Source organism: Rhopilema esculentum, chromosome 5 (genome assembly GCF_057945365.1).
Source record: "Rhopilema esculentum isolate cy_ngs chromosome 5, ASM5794536v1, whole genome shotgun sequence".
Lineage (NCBI taxonomy): Eukaryota > Metazoa > Cnidaria > Scyphozoa > Rhizostomeae > Rhizostomatidae > Rhopilema > Rhopilema esculentum.
Window position 1 is genome coordinate 6,335,051 of NC_142819.1, and position 18,561 is coordinate 6,353,611.

Below are 18,561 nucleotides of genomic sequence, written 5' to 3' on the forward strand. Positions count from 1 at the left end.
GACTCGATGCTTTGGAAAGCTCTTGCCACCAGTAAACTGACAAGCTTTAACTAATAATTGTTATAGGAATTGTAACTTCAGAGACTGAAGACTGAAAAATGCTTTTAATCAAATAACTTGTTATTAACTTCAAGAAATTATTTATATTGACCATGGAGATATTTTGCGTTTAAGCACAGCAATAAGTGCAATGTGACATTGACTTATGAAATTGTTGGTACGAAAATATGAATTCAAACCAGCATAAAACATGACAAGCCTAGCCTGTTTATAAACTGAACATTTCAGTATTGTCACAAATCAAGCAATCTTAAACACGGCTTTATTTAAATGTCGACGGCAAAATTAATTTGAAAGAGGTTTCTGTAAATATTTGATGATAGGAACAGCAAACAAAATAGTACGCAATTGAATTGCTTCCCTAATTACTTTTCGGTTTTGCCTTTTTTCGAAATAAGAAAGTCAAATAAAGAGGACTTTTAATCATAATAAGTCAATCTTGAAAATGATCGCTCGCTGTGAATGCTCACATCAGTAGATCATCTTGCCGACAGATCAAAAACTAGCTTAATAATGGGAGTTTTTATTCTGTTTATTTTTCTATCTTTGCCTTAAAATTTGATCATTCCATGTTAAAGTTTGAAAACCTGCGTTTACATAATTGCAAGGACAAGCTGTTGATAAGTGCATGTGATGGACATATTTAAGGTTGAATGAGTAAACTTGATTGATACAGCCATCAAGAAACATGAGCAACAGCCTCTTCAAGAATGGAACTGTGCGTGACCATCAATATCAAGATTAACTTTGCGAAGTTAATTTTTCGGACAAGTGGATACGAGTCACATTACAACGAAATGTTCACTGAAGCTATATATTAATATTAGAACGTTTTCGAGTCGTTAATTTTATATTTGGTGTGATGTGTCCATATTTTTAAATTTGATTTCCGTCATTGTCATCCTAACTGTTTTCATGTTTGTATGAAATGCTAGGATTCTAAATTTACTTGTTTCTACTTGTTTCCTAGTTGTTTCTTACTTGTTTCCAAGTCGTTTCTACTTGTTTCTACTTGTTTCCTAGTTGTTTCTTACTTGTTTCCTAGTCGTTTCTACTCATTTCCCGTTATAGTAACCACAGTCAGATAATGCCTTGAATCTGGTATAGATTTAATTCTTTGACAATAAAGTATGTCTAATGACTTTCTTTAAAGGATATTTGTATCAATTTTAAAGTAAAAGGTGTCCTTGTAATAAATCTGAAAAAAGTTCAAAGGATTAAACAATCCAAAGAGGATGCACGCGGCTTTAGGTCGCATTTGAAACTTTGTTTGTCGTAATGGCTTCCGCTTGTGCAGATGGCCAATCTGGTCAAAGTTTTCAGGGAGGTTGACAGATTCAGATCTCTTGAAATTTGGCATAAAAATATAAAAAATAAAGTGGAAGAACATGATCTTTTATCAGATTTTATTCTTTGGATTGATAACATTGTCATTGTTTATAAGGTACCTAGATATTGAGATGAGATCTTTGCCAATTTCTTTGACAGATTTTTCTAATATAGATCCTCCTCAAAATCATTAAAAATATCAAAAAAGGACGAGTCCCAGAATTGAGCCCTGTGGAACTCCAATGGTGAGTGGATAGGTATCTGAAAGCTGTTTACCCAATTTAACAACTTGTGATCTTTGAAGCAGACAATCTGTAATAAAATCGAGGGTTGGTTCATTGATACCAGATTATTTCATTTTGTCAAGAAATCTATCAGGGTCTAGAGTGGAAAGTGTTTTAGATAAGTCATTGTAGACTACTCCACATAGCAGCCCTTTCACACCTGGTTTTCTGATGGAATCTACAAGAAGAGAAGTTGCAGATCCATGATAATTCACTTCTTGTTTTATGTATGACTATAATCTTCCTTGTATCGAAAGTGGTAGATTTGAATGGGTAATTGTGCTGATATATGCATACATTTTTCACTATTTCTCAGCATAAATCTTTTTGACCGTTTAATGCGAGTCTAAACGAGATCTTAGTAGCACCTTTGCCTTTTTTTAGAATCCAAGAGACAATCATGACCAACGTTTTAACAGAACAATAATTTTGTAAATGAAATTTGTCTGGAAAATTTCCTGAGAAGACATACTGAAAAGCACAATGGAAATTTCCCCTACAAGGCAGGTTCGCACAATCTTAAGCACAGCCAAACAAGGAATTTTCAAAAACGTGCTTGAAATCGCTTTTTGTCCTTTTTCTTCAATTTGTACTTGGATTACCGAGCCTGTTATAGTTTAGTTTGTCCTTCAGAACGCATTAGAAATGTAGTGCCAAATGACGGGAGTATTAGGATAAGTGGAAGAATTAAAAGAGCTTGAAGGTGCGCACACATAAAATGTTCACATATCACATATCATTCTTGTGAAATTACTACATAATGGCTGAGCATAAATAATTCAAAAGCAGCGCTATCTTTAAAGAACCAGCAATCTCAAGTTGACATGAAGATAGCATTCTAATTCGCAATTAGAATAATTTACCAATCGGCGACTTGTTTAAACTTTTTGGTTGAAATTAGTTGAAGTTAGTTAAAATTTCCAGGGAATTCTTGATTACTTCTTTAATAATCAATTAGAGACAGCTGGCGTTAGGACAATAAATAATAAATTTGCTGGCTTTGATGTGTATACAGCAAGAAGGTATTTTGCAAACAGATGTTATAAAAGGGAACATAACTAAACAAGGTGGAGTAAAACATATGCTATCCAGTACTGTATTGAAAACGATTACAATCTAATAGCTGGTGAATGTGTCTTCCTTGTGGCATGCATTGATTTACCTTAACTGTAACTAGACAGTACTAAGAATTCGCAGTAAACACGGGACAGCCAGTATGCAGCCAAATGCTGAGGTCACTCGAAGAATTGAACAAACACAGCGTGACAGCAGCTCCAGACTTTCGCCATTGACTCAACCAGCATTTAATCACTGATAACAGTATAACTCCATCTTCCACAATAGGGGACAAGAATCAGAGACATACAGCACAGTGGAGTCTCTTTGTAAGACAATGTACGAAACGCATATCCATGCACTAACGGTACTATGCCTGATTGGCACTGTCTTGAATGCTCTTGAAATAATTCTGATATGCAAAGGAGGCAAACTCAAAATGCCCTTTCAAATGACGCTCTTGAGCTTAGCTATAGCTGATTTGTTAGCATGCCTGTCCGCTCCAATCTGCAACACAATTTATCTGTTAGTTAAAGAAGAAAACAGAAAAGAACTTTCTGTGGCATATGAAGCCACAGTCATCTTTAGTACAATATCAAGCCAAATGCACGTAATATTTATAACAATCCAGCGACTAATTGCTGTAGTGCTTCCTTTCAGCTGTAAACGAATTTTGACGTCATTTCGCTGCAGTCTGGTACTGGCATTGATTTGGGCTATATCATTAGCTATAATTGGTGCATTTCAACATTTATTTCTCGGTATTATTTTCATGACAATTGCTACTGCAATTTTAATTGCCTTATCATATGCCTTGATAATTTATCGCATTCGAAATCGTCCCGTCGTGGCTGCTTCCGATACTGACAGATCAAATGGGTCAACATCTGTAGTCATATATTCCGGAATTCTCTTCGTGCTTTTTGTTACTTGCTATTTTCCATATGTTTTCAATTACATTATTTACAGCATGATCAAGAAAACCCATGAAACTCCTGTGGCATTATTTTATTTGTTCTGGCTCAATTCGGTAACAAATCCGTTAGTATATTTTTTATTCAAAGTGTATAAAGGTAGAGATCTCAAGTGCTTTAGTAGAAAACAGACAGTAGTAACGGAGCAAGAGCCTTGTCCACCGTAAAATTAAATGCAAATCTATTCATTTCTGTATATTCCAGATATGTATAGAAATATTAAATGCTCATTTTGTAAGGTTATCTATTTCTTGATGTTATGAAAGAAGAGACTATGTATATGCTTGTACAATAAATATATTCTGATTCGCTTGTTCACTTTTCTGCTGTTTTTTTGTACCTTATTCTATAAAGGCTTTGAAGCAGTAAACAAGACAGGAAGAATAATACATGAAACTTTCTCCAAGAATAACTCATGACATTGAGAAACTTTTCTCCACGCGGACCATGACCAACATTATGACTCTACAGCTTAAGAAGAAAAAAAAATCAAAAATAAATGCCAACGATATCTGAAGGCTCAAAAGGTATATTAATTTTGAAAGTTTTATAAAATTCATTCTAAGAACGCAATACTTGCTGGTAATGATCCCACATCGTACAAATATGACATTACAAAACCATAAACTGTAGCTATGTTACATGTCTATATTATTCCGCCTTCAAGAAGTGGATCATCACAAGCCAGGCTATTTCAGGCATGGGAATCATGAGATGTGGTCACACGAGAGGAGAGACCAGGCCATTGCTTCAATATCACAGCTTTTACAGGTAGTAACAAATACAAAAAGTGTTCAAATCTTAATTTGTGTATTAAACCAGCCACTTTTTTGCATGCAGAAAACTTTTAATCATGTAGAATCTCAGAAATAACTATTCATTTTTTATACTAGTCCTATCAGAAGATTCCTGAATGTTCCTGAAATAGTTTCTCAGCATGCTATTTTAAATTACATTTAAAGTAATATCTTAAATTCAGGCGGATTTTCTGACATGCCTGTCGATTTGCAATCTGCATGCCTTACTGCTGTCATTCAGTTTCAATCATTCTGAAGTTTTGATGTCATCGAAATCAAAACTTTCTTTTTAAAGGAATAGATTTCTCAGCTTGCCTTAGGAAAACATTCCAATGTCAATGAAAGTGGTACTATTTAGGGAGACTTACGATTTCTCGAAATTTCCAGAAATGTTATTTCAGAAAGTTAGCAACAAATTTAGTTCCCACCCGCCTCACGCCCTTGTCATTGCAATCCAGGAGAATGATTAACTAAAAACGTGCTCTTCAATTCTTGAAATACAAACTTTTGAACCCTAAATGCATATATTCATCAAATACTCATCAGTTTAAGTCGCTCTTTCTTACACTTTCATTTTGTACCGCCTACGAAATAGTTCTATGAAACCTGAAACCAGCACCAGGGCATCGTAAGATGTTTTTCTTATAATCAGAAGTTTTCTTTGGCTTTTTTGTTTGCCATTTTCCTCTTTCGAATGAACTGGAAAGTGGGAGTGGTATCTTAGTTTTTACTTGTTCGAATCGTATACAAGTCCATTGGTATTTTCTTGTACGAGGAGTTTAAGCATGCTGATCTTAAGTGATAGCGCATACAAACCCATAACACAATAGAAAGAATGATACCTGATATCGAAAAATCAAAAAAAGTGCGATTTTCATATCAATTCTGCCTGACTGTGCTATTACTTAAAGTAGTTTTAGTGAGAGATTTGAAGAGAGTAAGAGAATCAGTCAATTTAAAATCCAGTGATGGCACTGCCTTCCATTCTCTTGAATTCCAAGAAAGTTATACCCATGTGATGTTTATTTCCCTGCATGTCTTTAATTTCCAATGGCAACGTAATTAAATGTAATCATCAATTTATGAGAATATTTCAAAAATTTGAGAAAGTATCCAGAGTGCACTTTTAGCAAATATTGCCACGTGATTGTTCAGTTATGGCCTTTCAAATCCTAATGTCAATTTTGAAAAGTGTTTCTTTTCCAAATATCGATTAGTGGTCATGGTTGTTCGACTAGTAGTTTGTTTAGGTGTTTAAACAGTTGGAAAGAAGTTACCAAAAGGTACCAGAAAAGCTGAACAAAACTCTTGTATCAACTAAAAGATCGATTTTCGTAAGAGATCAAGTAATACCTATTGATAGAAAGTCTACAAAAGGCTTTGCGTTTTCTCGTTTGAAACACCGCCATAATGATATCTTTTACAATAAAAAGAGGAGAAGCGATGAAATGGAAATCAATTGCTGGCTCTGCAAAAAGAAAGGATTGAAAATATAAATGGGAGCTATTACAGATTGATTCTAGAGAAACCAATCATCAAAGACAACCCTACATTGCTTCAACAATATTGACATGAAAGGATTCTAAAGGATAAAATTTTGTTGCAATTATTGCTAAGTACATTTGCAAAGCTGGTGTTATTTTTTGGCTCTTTGTGACAGGATTTGGATTAGGTTCTTACAAGCATGAAAAAACAGCATCAGTATATTTTTATGACAATGTGCTTGGTAGGTACTGTATTGAACGTCATTGAAATAGCTCTTATCTTTAAAGGCAGGCAACACAGAATACCATTTCAAATGACGGTATTGAGTCTAGCAGTGGCAGATTTGCTGACTTGCCTACCAGTTTCAATCACCAATGCATTGTTGGTGTTATTTAATTTTGATTATTCTGATATTCCAACCGATGTTTATTTAAAATCGATTCTCTTCGCCATCTCTTCAAGTCAGCTGCATGTCATGTTTATTGCAACACAAAGACTGATTGCTGTGATGTTTCCACTCAGTTGTAAACTCATTGTGACGTCATTTCGATGCAGATTTCTACTAGGGTTGCTTTGGATCATATCTTTGTCCGTCGCTGCTCTACTCGAAAAACATTTGTACGCAATATATATTTCAACACTTGCATGTGCAGTTATTATCGGCTTTACGTACGCTTTCATTGTACACCGTGTGCGAAATCGTCCCGTTGTTGGTGCGTCCAATGCCGCTTCATCTGCATCCTCAGAAATTACTTCATACTCTGTAGTTCTTTTTATACTTTTTGTTGTGTGTCACTTTCCATTGCTAAGCGTTCTCGTTATCTACAATAGGAAGATAAGCAGGACTAGCACCTTGGGTCGCAACATATTACCTTTTCCTCCTGAACTCCATAACAAACCCATTGGTATATTTCTTGTTCAAGTTTTTTAAACATAATGTTTTCATTTGCTGCAAAAGAAAGGAGGCGACAGATCTATAGAGATTCCTCTTAGCCGATAAATGAGCTATCTATCCTTGGCACTTACGAAACTTCGGTAGAATGGTAGATTTGGGACCAAAAGAGATGAAGCCCAAAGTTTAGCAAGATTATTGTCATGACAGATGACCAAAAATCAAAATATTACCAACTAATGTCAATTATTTATTGATTTAATTGGCAATCACGCAATGTATAGCTAGTCCGTTTCATGAACTACCGACAATCTCATCATTGTGAAAGATTAAGAAAGTAATTTCGGTTGATCATGGTTATGAGAGCTGATCAGATACAAGCTATTTAAAAAAACATTCAGGAGCCTACGATTTGTTTTTGTTAGACAATTCAAAGAAGTCACAGACCATGTGTTCAGGACCAAGCAAGCAGTTCTGACTGTTGCTACCAAGCAAACTGTTTTTAATCAAAGCCCATTCAAACTGACATTCAAACTCTCTGGGCACAGAAAATGAGGAGTTACCATCTTGCCTCTACTTCAAGAAAGCCTGCTGCAAGCAAAAAGCAGCGTATTATGCAGCAAGCAACATGCCTTAAGCTCAAGGAGTTACTTGGTTTTAGGAGAATAATTTGCAATCGAATACAGACGTTTTTACAGATAACTACCATGTTGAAAAGTTTATACAAAGTTTAGCAAATGTTCTAAATCGTTATTTAGACGATTGTTATTTCATACGATTAGAGAAGCTTCGCCTATTCCAACATATGAACGAAAAATTAAACTTGAAACTGAATGACCATGATTCAGGGGGCACTTCATACCTTTTGTCGATAAATGGCTGCATTTTTGCCCTGCAAAAGGAGTGTTTGCCCTGCCAAAAGCTGAAAAGCCAAAAGAAAAATATAGACAGTTTGAAGCTTTATTTTTGTTAAAGAATGAGACATTCTATTGTTTTTTCATTTCAAGAAGTCACATTATTGCTTTTGACTTCTTTCTTCTACTGTTTTCTGCCATTATCAGGATTCATAGATTGTTTTCTGCCATTATCAGGTTGTGGAGGTTAGCCTACGGAAAAACTTTGATGATACCCTGATCATTATATTAGGTCTATTGTAAAAAAAGTGCTTCACATGTAAAAGACACAAAAAATAAGGGTCTCAAACCTCCATTCTAGCCCTACAATAAGGCACAATAATCTTGGAGATTGGTTATCCCACACTAAATTCAATTTCATACACTTTATTTCAACCCGTCTCAATGCCACACCCTTACAACACATTTGATAGTTTATCCATATCTGCTCCACGCGCGATATATCTGCTCCACGCGCGATATATCTGCTCCACGCGCGATATATCTGCTCCACACGCGATATATCTGCTCCACGCGCGATATATCTGCTCCACGCGCGATATATCTGCTCTACGCGCGATATATCTGCTCCACGCGCGATATATCTGCTCCACACGCGATATATCTGCTCCACGCGCGATATATCTGCTCCACGCGCGATATATCTGCTCTACGCGCGATATATCTGCTCCACGCGCGATATATCTGCTCTACGCGCGATATATCTGCTCCACGCGCGATACATCGACAGAAATGTATGATTTTTTGTGATATCTCTAAAGCTACACGTTATCAATAAAATCGTACAAACATACAATTGTTAGCTGGAATTCACTTGTGTTATATACAGCGCTACAATGCATTAATACATCTTTGCTGGCATTATCCCTGGATGCAGTGCTGAAAGGGCACTCAGGTGTTAAGGGGTATACCGATCACCAGCCCTAAAATGCTTGTCAGTGTACAGACTTTAACATCTTTCGCGGAGTAACCTCCTTCATGAACAACACCCAGCTGGTAGTACGCCATCTCTTTTACTTTTCTGACAAACTGCTCCTGTCTGTTTTGCATGGTTTTGAAAAAGGCACAAATCAATTTAGAAGTTTGGGTTAAATGTTTAGCAAGTGTGATAAAATATGAGATTTCCTGTTAAGGTAAAGGAAGCAGTACGGGGTAGTTGTGAAAAAGAAGTAGAAATGTTCAAATGAGCACCATTCTTAAAAACAGGAGGACAGTCAGGGTTCCGTTTATGCAAAATGCCAGCCTGTATGGTTTTCGTCTGACTAAACCTAGCTACATTGTATTTACCCCACTTTTCTAAAATTGCCAGGTCGTCAGTGAGAAGTGAGGCTGAAACGTTTTCCTTGAAGCAAAAGTTAATAGGAGAATTGTGTTGACAAGCGAATGACAAGCGAAAAATTAGATATCTTATAGCGGCGGAAGTAAGATAGCGGCGGAAGTAAGATAGCAGCGGAAGTAAGAATAGCGGCGGAAATAAATAGTTCATTTGTGGAAAGGATGAAAAAACTTTTATTTAACTTATGAACCACTTTTCTAGCTACTGCATAAATGCAAAAATATGTTCAAACAGACTGACACAAGCCCATGTTGTTAGTTCTTCATAATAATATACAAAATGAGATTTAAAAAGTCAGATATAAAGATATAAAAACTCTGCTTCAAAAGCATCTTTTTAACCCTTCTGAAACTTTTAGCAAATCTTTCCTCTAATACTTATTTTTTAGTATCGTACTTATGAAGAATAATAGTTTAGCTAAAACTCCAGCCTTGCGAAAACTGTTAACACTTTTAAGTTCACGCACTACCTCAAGGATGTGTACTCACTCCCCTTGATGTTTATCGATTATGTATTTTAACTTTTCTACAGATATGTTGCCTCCACAACTAACAATAACAACATTTTTCCCTGCATATTGATTCTTGGTTTTCAAAAAAGATGCAATGGCAACACCAGCTGCTCCTTCGACAACCTTGAACAAAGGGTAAGAGAAATCAAATCATTTATGTTACTTGAATGTCCAGATACTGATACAGAGCCATATTAGCTATTTAATGCAACGATGCATAAGAAAGAAACAATCTATATAACGTATCCTATTAAAATAACTCCATAGTGCATAGCAACAGGTATCTAATCAGTCGTGTCGTGAAGGGTGGCTGAGCTCAGGGAGCTTGTTAAATTTCAGAGAGATTTTTGGGGGGCTCAGCCCTCGTTAACAAGTGAGTTCATATTTGGTTAGACAAATTCTGTTTTCGCAACCATCTATTATAATGTAGACTTCTCATGAATGAGCAATTTTTTTATCAGTCTTTTTGTGTCATTGAACAGTTTGTTTGATTCCTACACACAACAGAGAGTCTTTATTTAGCACAATTGCAAGTATGTTGGGCGTTGTTAGGGAGTGGTCATGGCTTCTTGAATTTGTCTACAGCATGGTCTCCCTTCTCAACAAACTGCCAGAAATATTACAGGCAAAGCATTACCAAAAAACTACATTGGTAGCAAAACATAAGTTTAGCCAAGCTGCACGTTCTTTTTAACCGTAAACGAGAGACTGGAGTACAGTGTGGAAAAAAACGAAACAATAACTTTCGGTGAAACAAAGAAACCAAACAAAGTTTAAATGCTGAAGCCTGCTACTGTTATTTTTTACAAGGTTTAAACTAGATGCACACCTCAGACCTTAGCGTATGCATGTTCGTTTGACGAATGCATTCTATTATGATCATGGTTCTTGCTAGGTTACGATCAAGGGTGTTGTTATGAGGTAATGGGTGCCACACTTTTGTTTAACAACTAGTGGTGTTCAGTTAGCTACTAAGAGATGGTTCACCCACTTTGCTGGCCAGTACAGCCTGGAACCCCCCCCCCCCCTCCACCCCCAAAGCTCAATTGCTGGCAACCGCCCTGATTTTGATTAGAAATGAAAAAATGTTGTACCTTGCTGTGCTCTTGCAGCATTTTGTAAACGGCATATGAGATTTCATCTTCAGAGACTAAAACCCATTCGTCTACTAGATCCTGGCACATTTCAAATGTTATCTAATGGCAGGAAAGAAACTAAAAGAATGAGACAGCACTATAATTCATTGCTTACATAAGCGTTATTACAAAATTAAGGAAAGAGTTGTTGAAATCTCTGCGCCATAATCATTCATCCCCATATTAAAACAGTTCTAGAAATCAAAAATAAATTTAGAAAATGCTCAAGTTCAGATTCCTATTCATTTTTAAAAATATTTTCAAAGCAAATCATTAGAAATCAATAACAAATAAACAAAGCAATTAAGCTCTAGCAATCGTAACTATCTTAATAAAAAAAATAAAGGTTTTAATCATTCATCTAAAGATAGTTATGGAATACTGCTGGCTGGAAATTCGGAAAATTTAGGATATTGGCTTGAAAGAATGCAAACATGTTCCATTCTTACCACGCCTGGTTCTAAACCACCAGCTGTTCCATCAGATAGAGTTTCCAAAGATTCAATATCTAGTATTGATCCATGCTTGACTGATTCATACATTACTTTGGAGTTTTCTGGCTGGCATCCAATTATCTAGAAAACAGCCACTTTCTTCACTTTACAGAAGAAATATTTAATAGACTATGGAGTTTGCTTACAGTATGACATAAGAATTTACCAAAGCCTGATTTAACGGGAAAGGTTTTCTGAACAGGATTTGCGAACTACAATGCCTGCCAAAATTGCTTGAGAAACCGGGGCAATTTGCGTTCTGTTTTTCTATATTTCATTTCATCTTCACAAAATTACTGCTTCCAATCCTTCCCTTTAGAGCAGTTTGAATAGTCTAGAGAGCAATCTTACATGTCACAAGAAGAAAGGACTCTAGTGAGCTTGTACAATATTCTATCTTTTATAGTGAGCCTGCATTGTTCTTAGAAAGAGAGGGAGACGGGTAAATTCGCAATTGAAATTTGATGTCAATGTTTGCAGACCTTTGCCTGAATATATGCAGCTAATGTTTACAAAATTGTCGGAAAACAGTTCACGGTCTCTCCGTAATACAGACACAGATTTTAGAATTCCTCGCTTTGCAATCTCTTACGGGCAACTTAGTTTCTCATATCGAGGTCTGAATGTGTGGAATAAAATAAGCACTGAAATAAAAAATGCCCTTTCACTGGCTACTTTCAATAGTTTGTTGAAACAATCTTTGAAAAATCAAAGGGTGTGAAAGTACCTGTACAGCATCAAACATTTTTTTTATTTTTTTCATTTTTATCTCACCAGAATAACTTGTATATTAATTTTGGTTTAACTTTGATATCTAATTGTATGTTAATTAGCGTAGGTTTTTAGACAGGGCACATTGTAAATCAGTTATTATCTTTTCATTACTGAATTTATTACCCTGTATAAATAATTAAAAAATCAAACTCAAAATCAATCGTAGCCTATCGTTTTATTCACCTAAAACCAACTACAAAGCATTTGAAACAGATTGTCTAAGATTGTTTACTGGTCATTGGAAAATCTACTTTGTGCAGTTAAATTTCTAAAACAAAATGTGTGTAAACTTCACAAAAACATTTTTCAAATTATCATTTTCAAACCAAAATAAATTCAAGCATAAGGAGACCATAATTTGTTTTTTTATTGCAACACAATAATGATTGTAAACAATCTTTTGGTGGTACAAAATTTGTAAATGCCTTTGAAAAAAGCAAACATTTAGTAAACTAAAGCTTTTCGTCTGACACTCTTCAGAGTTTAAAACGTCAGAACATTTAAAACTCCACGCTAGGAAATATATATACCCAGTTGTGGATCGAAATAGGCCAATCAGAAACACGAGCAAATGACTGTATAGGTTGACCAATCAGTGTCGCTTGCCTATTGAGAATGTTTCCAATGCAGTCCTAAGGTGAAAACGAACTCCTTTTGTCTACATAGTAGCGGTTTTTTGGTGCTGGGTATATATATTTCTTAGCGTAGAGTTTTCGATCTATGTTCTGACGTTTTAAACTCTGAAGAGTGTCAGACGGAAAGCTTTAGTTTACTAAATATTTGCTTTTTTCAAAGCCATTTACAAATAATTATTGTATTGTCATAGCATATTTTAAAAAACGATTAAAACATTAATCACTCTAAACCGAAGAGTTCGATAAAGATAAAGCCACCTTTATATCAGGGTTTTTGTTTTTCATATATGTTGCTATTCCAGAGATTAAGCCGCCACCTCCAACAGAGACAAACACTGCATCAACTGATGGAAGGTCTTCCAAAATTTCAAGCCTAGTTAGAAAACAATAATACAAAATTTAAACTCCTAAAGCCTGGATCTATGAAGAAACTGAATTTTTTCGTAAAACAGAGTTATGTTCCTATGCTGCTAAGATTGGCAGATGTACAAAGGCTATTGGAATCTAAGTTTTCAGAGCGCAAAACATTTCCAAAGAAACTGCTAAGAGTTTATTCCAAGTAGCCAGTCTCTTCCCTCCCCATCTCATCTGCGATATTTCTGCCTCTATTTCTGTTTTTGTCTTTGTTTTCATTTCTGTTTTTGTTTCTGTTTTTGTTTCTTTTTCTGTTTCTGCTTCAATCATTTCCGGTTCCCCTTCTAAAGATAGGTCAAAACTTTCCAAATGAAAAAATACTGTCATTTGACAAATAACTGTCTATTCTCCACTTTTCAATGAGAACATGCTAGAAAACAGAATGAAAAGTTGCAATATCAATTCCTTTAACAAAGAATCACCGCGAAAGTTGTACAACCGCAGAATATTCAATCTCTTACCCAACAGTCCCCTGGCCAGCGACAACATCCAAGTCGTCGTAAGGAGAAACATAAATTGCTCCTATTTCCTGTAACAAATTAAGAAATGAACAGTCAAACAATTATTTAGAATATGAAAATTTAGTGTTTTTTAACTGGATAATAATGCTATCACAATGCTATCTTGTAAGAAATGAGCTTTTGATTATTTAAGCATAGCCATGAGCCATCGTATGTCTCTTGCTCGAGCTTGAGGATTTCAGGACCCTAGATTTACTGATATGTGACCCTAAAATATTCTTGATATATGTTTTGTAAGCTGCGTTTTCGGAAAATGGGTAGCCAATCACATTCAAGTGTGTGGTCCTTAAAATATGCCATACCCTAGAACACCATCCATTGATTCTTTGCCATTTTTATCTCAATACACTTTTGATAAACCATTTGCTCAATGCCATATAATTTAAGAGAAATGCACCAACAACTTTAATCAAATAAGGCATGAAATGCGAAGAAATATAACCTGTATTTCTGAGCATTAAAAATGATGTATTCATTCATTATGTTACGATGAATTTTCATGTTATGAAGGCTGCTAGCAGATTTAAATCTATTTTTCGAGCTGTGGAAGACATTGCAAAATACAACTAACTTGTTGCAATATACTTCTGATTTTATCACCTTAGACTGTCCTTCGACATGAATTCCAGGTTTGTTCAAATCTTTCTTCGCAATTCCTTAAGAACCTTCAAGCTTTACTTAAATTGTAAGATACATCGGCGGGAGATACTTATTGTTTGCAATGCCTTGCATCTTTTGCCTGATGAAGGATGAACACATTTTGCAACGTACCTTGGCATACTTTTTTGCAAATATTTCAGCCTCGATGCCATCAGTTCCATGAAACAGTATACTTACAGCTGTCCTTTTAATACCTTTTATCTTTGAAGAGCTAACATTTTCATTAACAACAATGGTGCAATCTACATTTGTTTCACTGACAATTTTAGCCTACAAAGCAAACATATTAACCAATCAATGGTAAGGAAAGTTCAATCATCTTTTCACTTTAAACCAATACATGTAAGCTAAGGAATGTCGTATGATATTTTTTGCTCATGAACATAAAGATAACAGCATTTAAGATGCTACATTTTGCTATTTTTGCTAAAGGCAACTAGGAGCACAAGCAAAGGCTGAGCTAAATATTTCAAGACAATCAAAGTATTTATATAATTCGTGCACTTTTGTGACATTGAGACTGAGACGAATTCAGATCAAAGAATAAAATGACATTCAATATTTCGGGCCTGTTTTCTTAAATCAACCTGCTAGTCTAGCGTCTTTTCATAGTCTTATGATAAACATTGAATACAATTTATAATAGTTATATAATAACTAGTTAATATAATTTTTAAGAGCATCGAATTCTTTCAAAACAAGATAAATTGATTTTTTTTTCATCTCATATAAAAGTTCACAATGACGAATTACTAACTAAGGAAATTACTTTACAACACTGCGAATACAATAATACCAGGAGGAGCAAAATGTAATTCTTTACAATATATAATTTAATTCTTACACAAGCAAGTCCGTGATTTCCAGTAGAAGCTGTTACAATTTTTGGTTTCACATCACTAATTTGGCACAATTTTAATATTTTGTTTACTGCACCCCTGAGCTTGAAGGAATTAGTAAATTGTTCGTCTTCTAAAAGAAATACGTTTATATTGTTAAAAAAAATGTCCACAGTTTTTCAAAAAAGTTAAAAAAGAAGCCATACAATAAACAGAACATCATTTTCTGCTATCATCAGGACGTCAAATAAACTGAAGCTGCATCACAACTCCAGTATCGGCGTAGACACAAAATTGTGTTTGTTTGGAGACTTTCTATGAAAATCATATCCACAAGTACAGATTTCAATTATACTTTCTTACAACTGTGTCCCTCTGGGACTTATTGTATGCGTGCGTTGCAAGGCATTGCATAGTATAATTGCTGCCGAACCCGTGTTTATGCTGGGTATGTGTTTTTGGGTACAGATTAGCTGGGTACAGATTAGGCCGTTACAGGACGAAACAGTCGGTAAGTTCCATCTTTCTGTTTGTTTTTTAGTTTAGATAATTGTTACTGTAGCTTGTTTATTTTTCTAAGGACCTGTTCGAATTCATAACTACTACTCATGCTCAGTAGCGGCGCCACGGGGGGGACTGGGAGGGACACGTCCCCCCCAGTTCTCAGCAGAATCGATTTTGTATTTCGTGTAAATTCGATGAGAAAATGTTGGGGGAGGGGTAATATTTTGACACCGTACTTTTTGTGATGTAATCCTATGATTTTCAAACTGCCAATTTCAAACAAAAGTTTGTCATAGGCGTTCCCTTCAGATATAATTGGCGTTCCCTGTTGGTAAAAGGGCATTTTCTGGTAGTTAAAAGGGCGTAGTTTAAATTTGTTTGGTTTGTCCCTCCCCCCCCCCCCCAGAGCTTAGTGGCTGGCGCCGCCATTGCTCATGCTGTCTTCAGTAGCATAACTACTCATGCTGTCTTCACTGCCCTTTTTAATCGAGCTCTTGATATTATCATTTGTCTTAACTTTTGCGATACAAATTATACAGTACTAAAATTCTTTATTTAGCAAACCATATCTAGTGTTGCGGCCCTTGTGTATTTATACTTTGGTCCTGGGATTTGGCCATTTGTGTGCGTTTTGAGTGAAATATGATGGCTTGGATGAGGGAAGTTTATCTTATTCGCTGTGTCCAAAGGTTTGTTTCAACCAAATCGTGTTTTACCAAGTTTTACCAAATTTCAACGTTCTTGACTGCTTCAGAATAACTGTGCTGAAGTTTCTTATTGTTTTCCGTGACTAGATTCCAAGCTCCTTCCGGTATGTATACAAGCAAGAAATCAGTGGAGACACATGAACAATGAACAGGTATGAACAAGTTGGTGCATTACTTTTCCCCTACCGATAGTACTGTATTGCATTTTTATTCCAAGTTACATATAATGAGGGTATTTAACGCTAGTTTCTTTGCATTTTAGTGACCCAGCCAGGTATGAGGTCTTTTTCTATCTCTGTTCATTTATCTCTAATATCAATTTATATGGCCAAAAACTCGAGATTTAAAAAAGTTATTAAAGGAAAACTGAAAAGCGGTTTTGGGAAAATTGAGATTTTGCCAACATTCAGGGGGCTGAAAATGTTCTTGAAACAGGTTTAACTTCTTGCAAACTGTAAAAAACAGTGTAGCAAACTTTGTTCTATCGATTAAACTTCAAATGGTATTTTTACCATTTTTCTGCCAAAAGTTATTACAGGAAAACCGGAGGGCTGTTTTCACAAATTCCACATTTTTGTCTAAGTTTCGGAGACTTTCATATTAACCAGAATTTTTATTTAATTATGAAAATATGAAAAAACAGTAAAACTATGGTATTTGTGATGTTTAAAAATAGAATCAGTCCTACAGATGTAGTTAGTCAAAAGTTATTAAAGGAAAACTGGAGGGTAGTTTGCGTGCGAATCGTCAGAGCGAATCGTCAGAATCTTCAGGCCTATATAAATCAATGTTGCAAGGAGAGGGGATCAAGTTAATTGAGTACCTCCAATTTATTTCTTCGTTCATTTTAAACCCATTGAAAATGAGGAAGGTTGACAACATTTCTGGACTCTGCATTGTACAGATTGGTACTTACCACGTTTTATGTACACGGAGCAATCACCTGAAGATAGCCATGGACAATGGTCCAAAAGGGTCTTCCTTACATAAGTTCTAATTCGCTCGTGTGCTTGTTTTGTCGCTGCAGCAATGAGCCTATATTCTCCCCTCATTGTTTTACTTGAAAAGCCTGATGACTTCTTTGAACGTTACAGCGTCTGAAACGTGAAGGTGGTCGGCGATTGGCTAAAGTTTATGGCTTGGTATTGGTATACTCACACAGAGTGGATGCCTCTTTGCAAAAGCAACAGATCGAAAATTTAATTGCCACTCATTGGCAGAGAAAGTTCACTCAACTTGCCCCATCACTTAAAGGAACGACGAATGCGGGAAGTATGCGATTTATGTGGCTTGTGCAACAACGTTGACTGCGGCTGCGATATCGAGTCCTGCCCATTCAGTGGTCCTGCCCACTGATCTCAGTGGTCCTGCCACGTAGGAGCAAGGCCGTCACTACTATTGTGCTTAGGAGGTCATTACCCCTTGAATAATTTTTAAAAGTCAGTTGTTTCCAACTAACGATTGCTTTTGTTCCTGTTGTTGGTTCCCCTCTTATTACCCTACTCTTCCTTATAGATCACTGTCATTATTGTTTTTATCTACTTCGCACTGTAAGGGTGTTTTTACTTGCATCAATGCCCGGTATTAAATTTCTTTTATTCTTGGCACCAACCACAAAAGCTACAAAACCGTTGATTTTGCCTTATCATACCTTGTATACGTTGAGAAAACAAAAAGACCACTCAATCTTTCCCTGCTATTCTCTAACAGCTTCCAAAAACCTTGGAATAGCTGCCATGATTTTGTTGCAGAATCTCTGGAAACCGCTTCTTCTACCATTTTCCTTCAGATCTTTCTTTTTGGCAGCAAAAAGCAACCACAAATCGCCAGATTTAAATCCAAAAGCTGTATCATTTTGCTATGTACAAAGAATACCGGTACTCTTAAGAGGCTGTTGTAGAGACAGTTTATCTTTTTTACTTGATTATTATCTTTTTTACAAGACTTTGGATAGGAAACCGTTATGGTTAAAGTATATGATCGTTTTAAGTTTCTGACTATTTTCTGACAGTATGACATGGCTAGAAGAGATGCAGGGCCTGAGCACCGAACCATGAAATTGAGTTGTTTGTTGTGCAAAGAGACGTGGTATACTTTTCCTTTGACGGGTTAAGCCAATACAATTGAAATAAAAACCACTTGCACAGTCCATCAATGGCCTTATGGCTTGATAAAAACAGAAGAAGACTGTCAGTATCTTTATTGAGAGCTGTAAGTTATGACTAAAGATCAAACATAT

The 18,561-nt window shown here is 35.8% G+C and overlaps 2 protein-coding genes and 1 long non-coding RNA gene across 3 annotated transcripts; 2 read left to right on the forward strand and 1 right to left on the reverse strand.

Annotated features, from left to right (window-relative positions):
• The first annotated feature begins 513 nt into the window (after positions 1 to 513).
• On the forward strand, positions 514 to 4,021 carry LOC135689625 (uncharacterized). Its single transcript, XR_010516539.2, has 2 exons — positions 514 to 1,634; positions 2,058 to 4,021. It is a non-coding gene; the product is annotated as an uncharacterized LOC135689625 (long non-coding RNA).
• Positions 4,022 to 7,879: 3,858 nt separating this feature from the next.
• On the reverse strand, positions 7,880 to 17,424 carry LOC135689650 (uncharacterized). Its single transcript, XM_065206952.2, has 8 exons — positions 17,239 to 17,424; positions 15,117 to 15,244; positions 14,384 to 14,542; positions 13,553 to 13,620; positions 12,936 to 13,050; positions 11,224 to 11,349; positions 10,733 to 10,834; positions 7,880 to 9,761 (listed from the first exon to the last, which is right to left on the reverse strand). The coding sequence occupies exons 1-8, from the start codon at positions 17,372 to 17,374 to the stop codon at positions 9,612 to 9,614; spliced, it is 984 nt and encodes a 327-aa protein (XP_065063024.2). The 5' UTR covers positions 17,375 to 17,424; the 3' UTR covers positions 7,880 to 9,611.
• LOC148960234 (uncharacterized) lies at positions 15,233 to 17,629 on the forward strand. Its single transcript, XM_089116288.1, has 3 exons — positions 15,233 to 15,622; positions 16,410 to 16,474; positions 17,417 to 17,629. The coding sequence occupies exons 1-3, from the start codon at positions 15,553 to 15,555 to the stop codon at positions 17,627 to 17,629; spliced, it is 348 nt and encodes a 115-aa protein (XP_088972414.1). The 5' UTR covers positions 15,233 to 15,552.
• Positions 17,630 to 18,561: the final 932 nt, after the last annotated feature.

Coding starts and splice junctions, on each gene's coding strand:
- LOC148960234 (XM_089116288.1), top strand. CDS start 15,553: ATGCTGGGTATGTGTTTTTGGGTACAGATTAGCTGGGTACAGATTAGG. Junction 15,623..16,409: donor GTTACAGGACGAAACAGTCG/GTAAGTTCCATC, acceptor TTCCGTGACTAG/ATTCCAAGCTCCTTCCGGTA. Junction 16,475..17,416: donor GACACATGAACAATGAACAG/GTATGAACAAGT, acceptor TGAACGTTACAG/CGTCTGAAACGTGAAGGTGG.
- LOC135689650 (XM_065206952.2), bottom strand. CDS start 17,374: ATGAGGGGAGAATATAGGCTCATTGCTGCAGCGACAAAACAAGCACAC. Junction 15,245..17,238: donor CTCCGTGTACATAAAACGTG/GTAAGTACCAAT, acceptor TATTTCTTTTAG/AAGACGAACAATTTACTAAT. Junction 14,543..15,116: donor GAAATCACGGACTTGCTTGT/GTAAGAATTAAA, acceptor TTTGCTTTGTAG/GCTAAAATTGTCAGTGAAAC.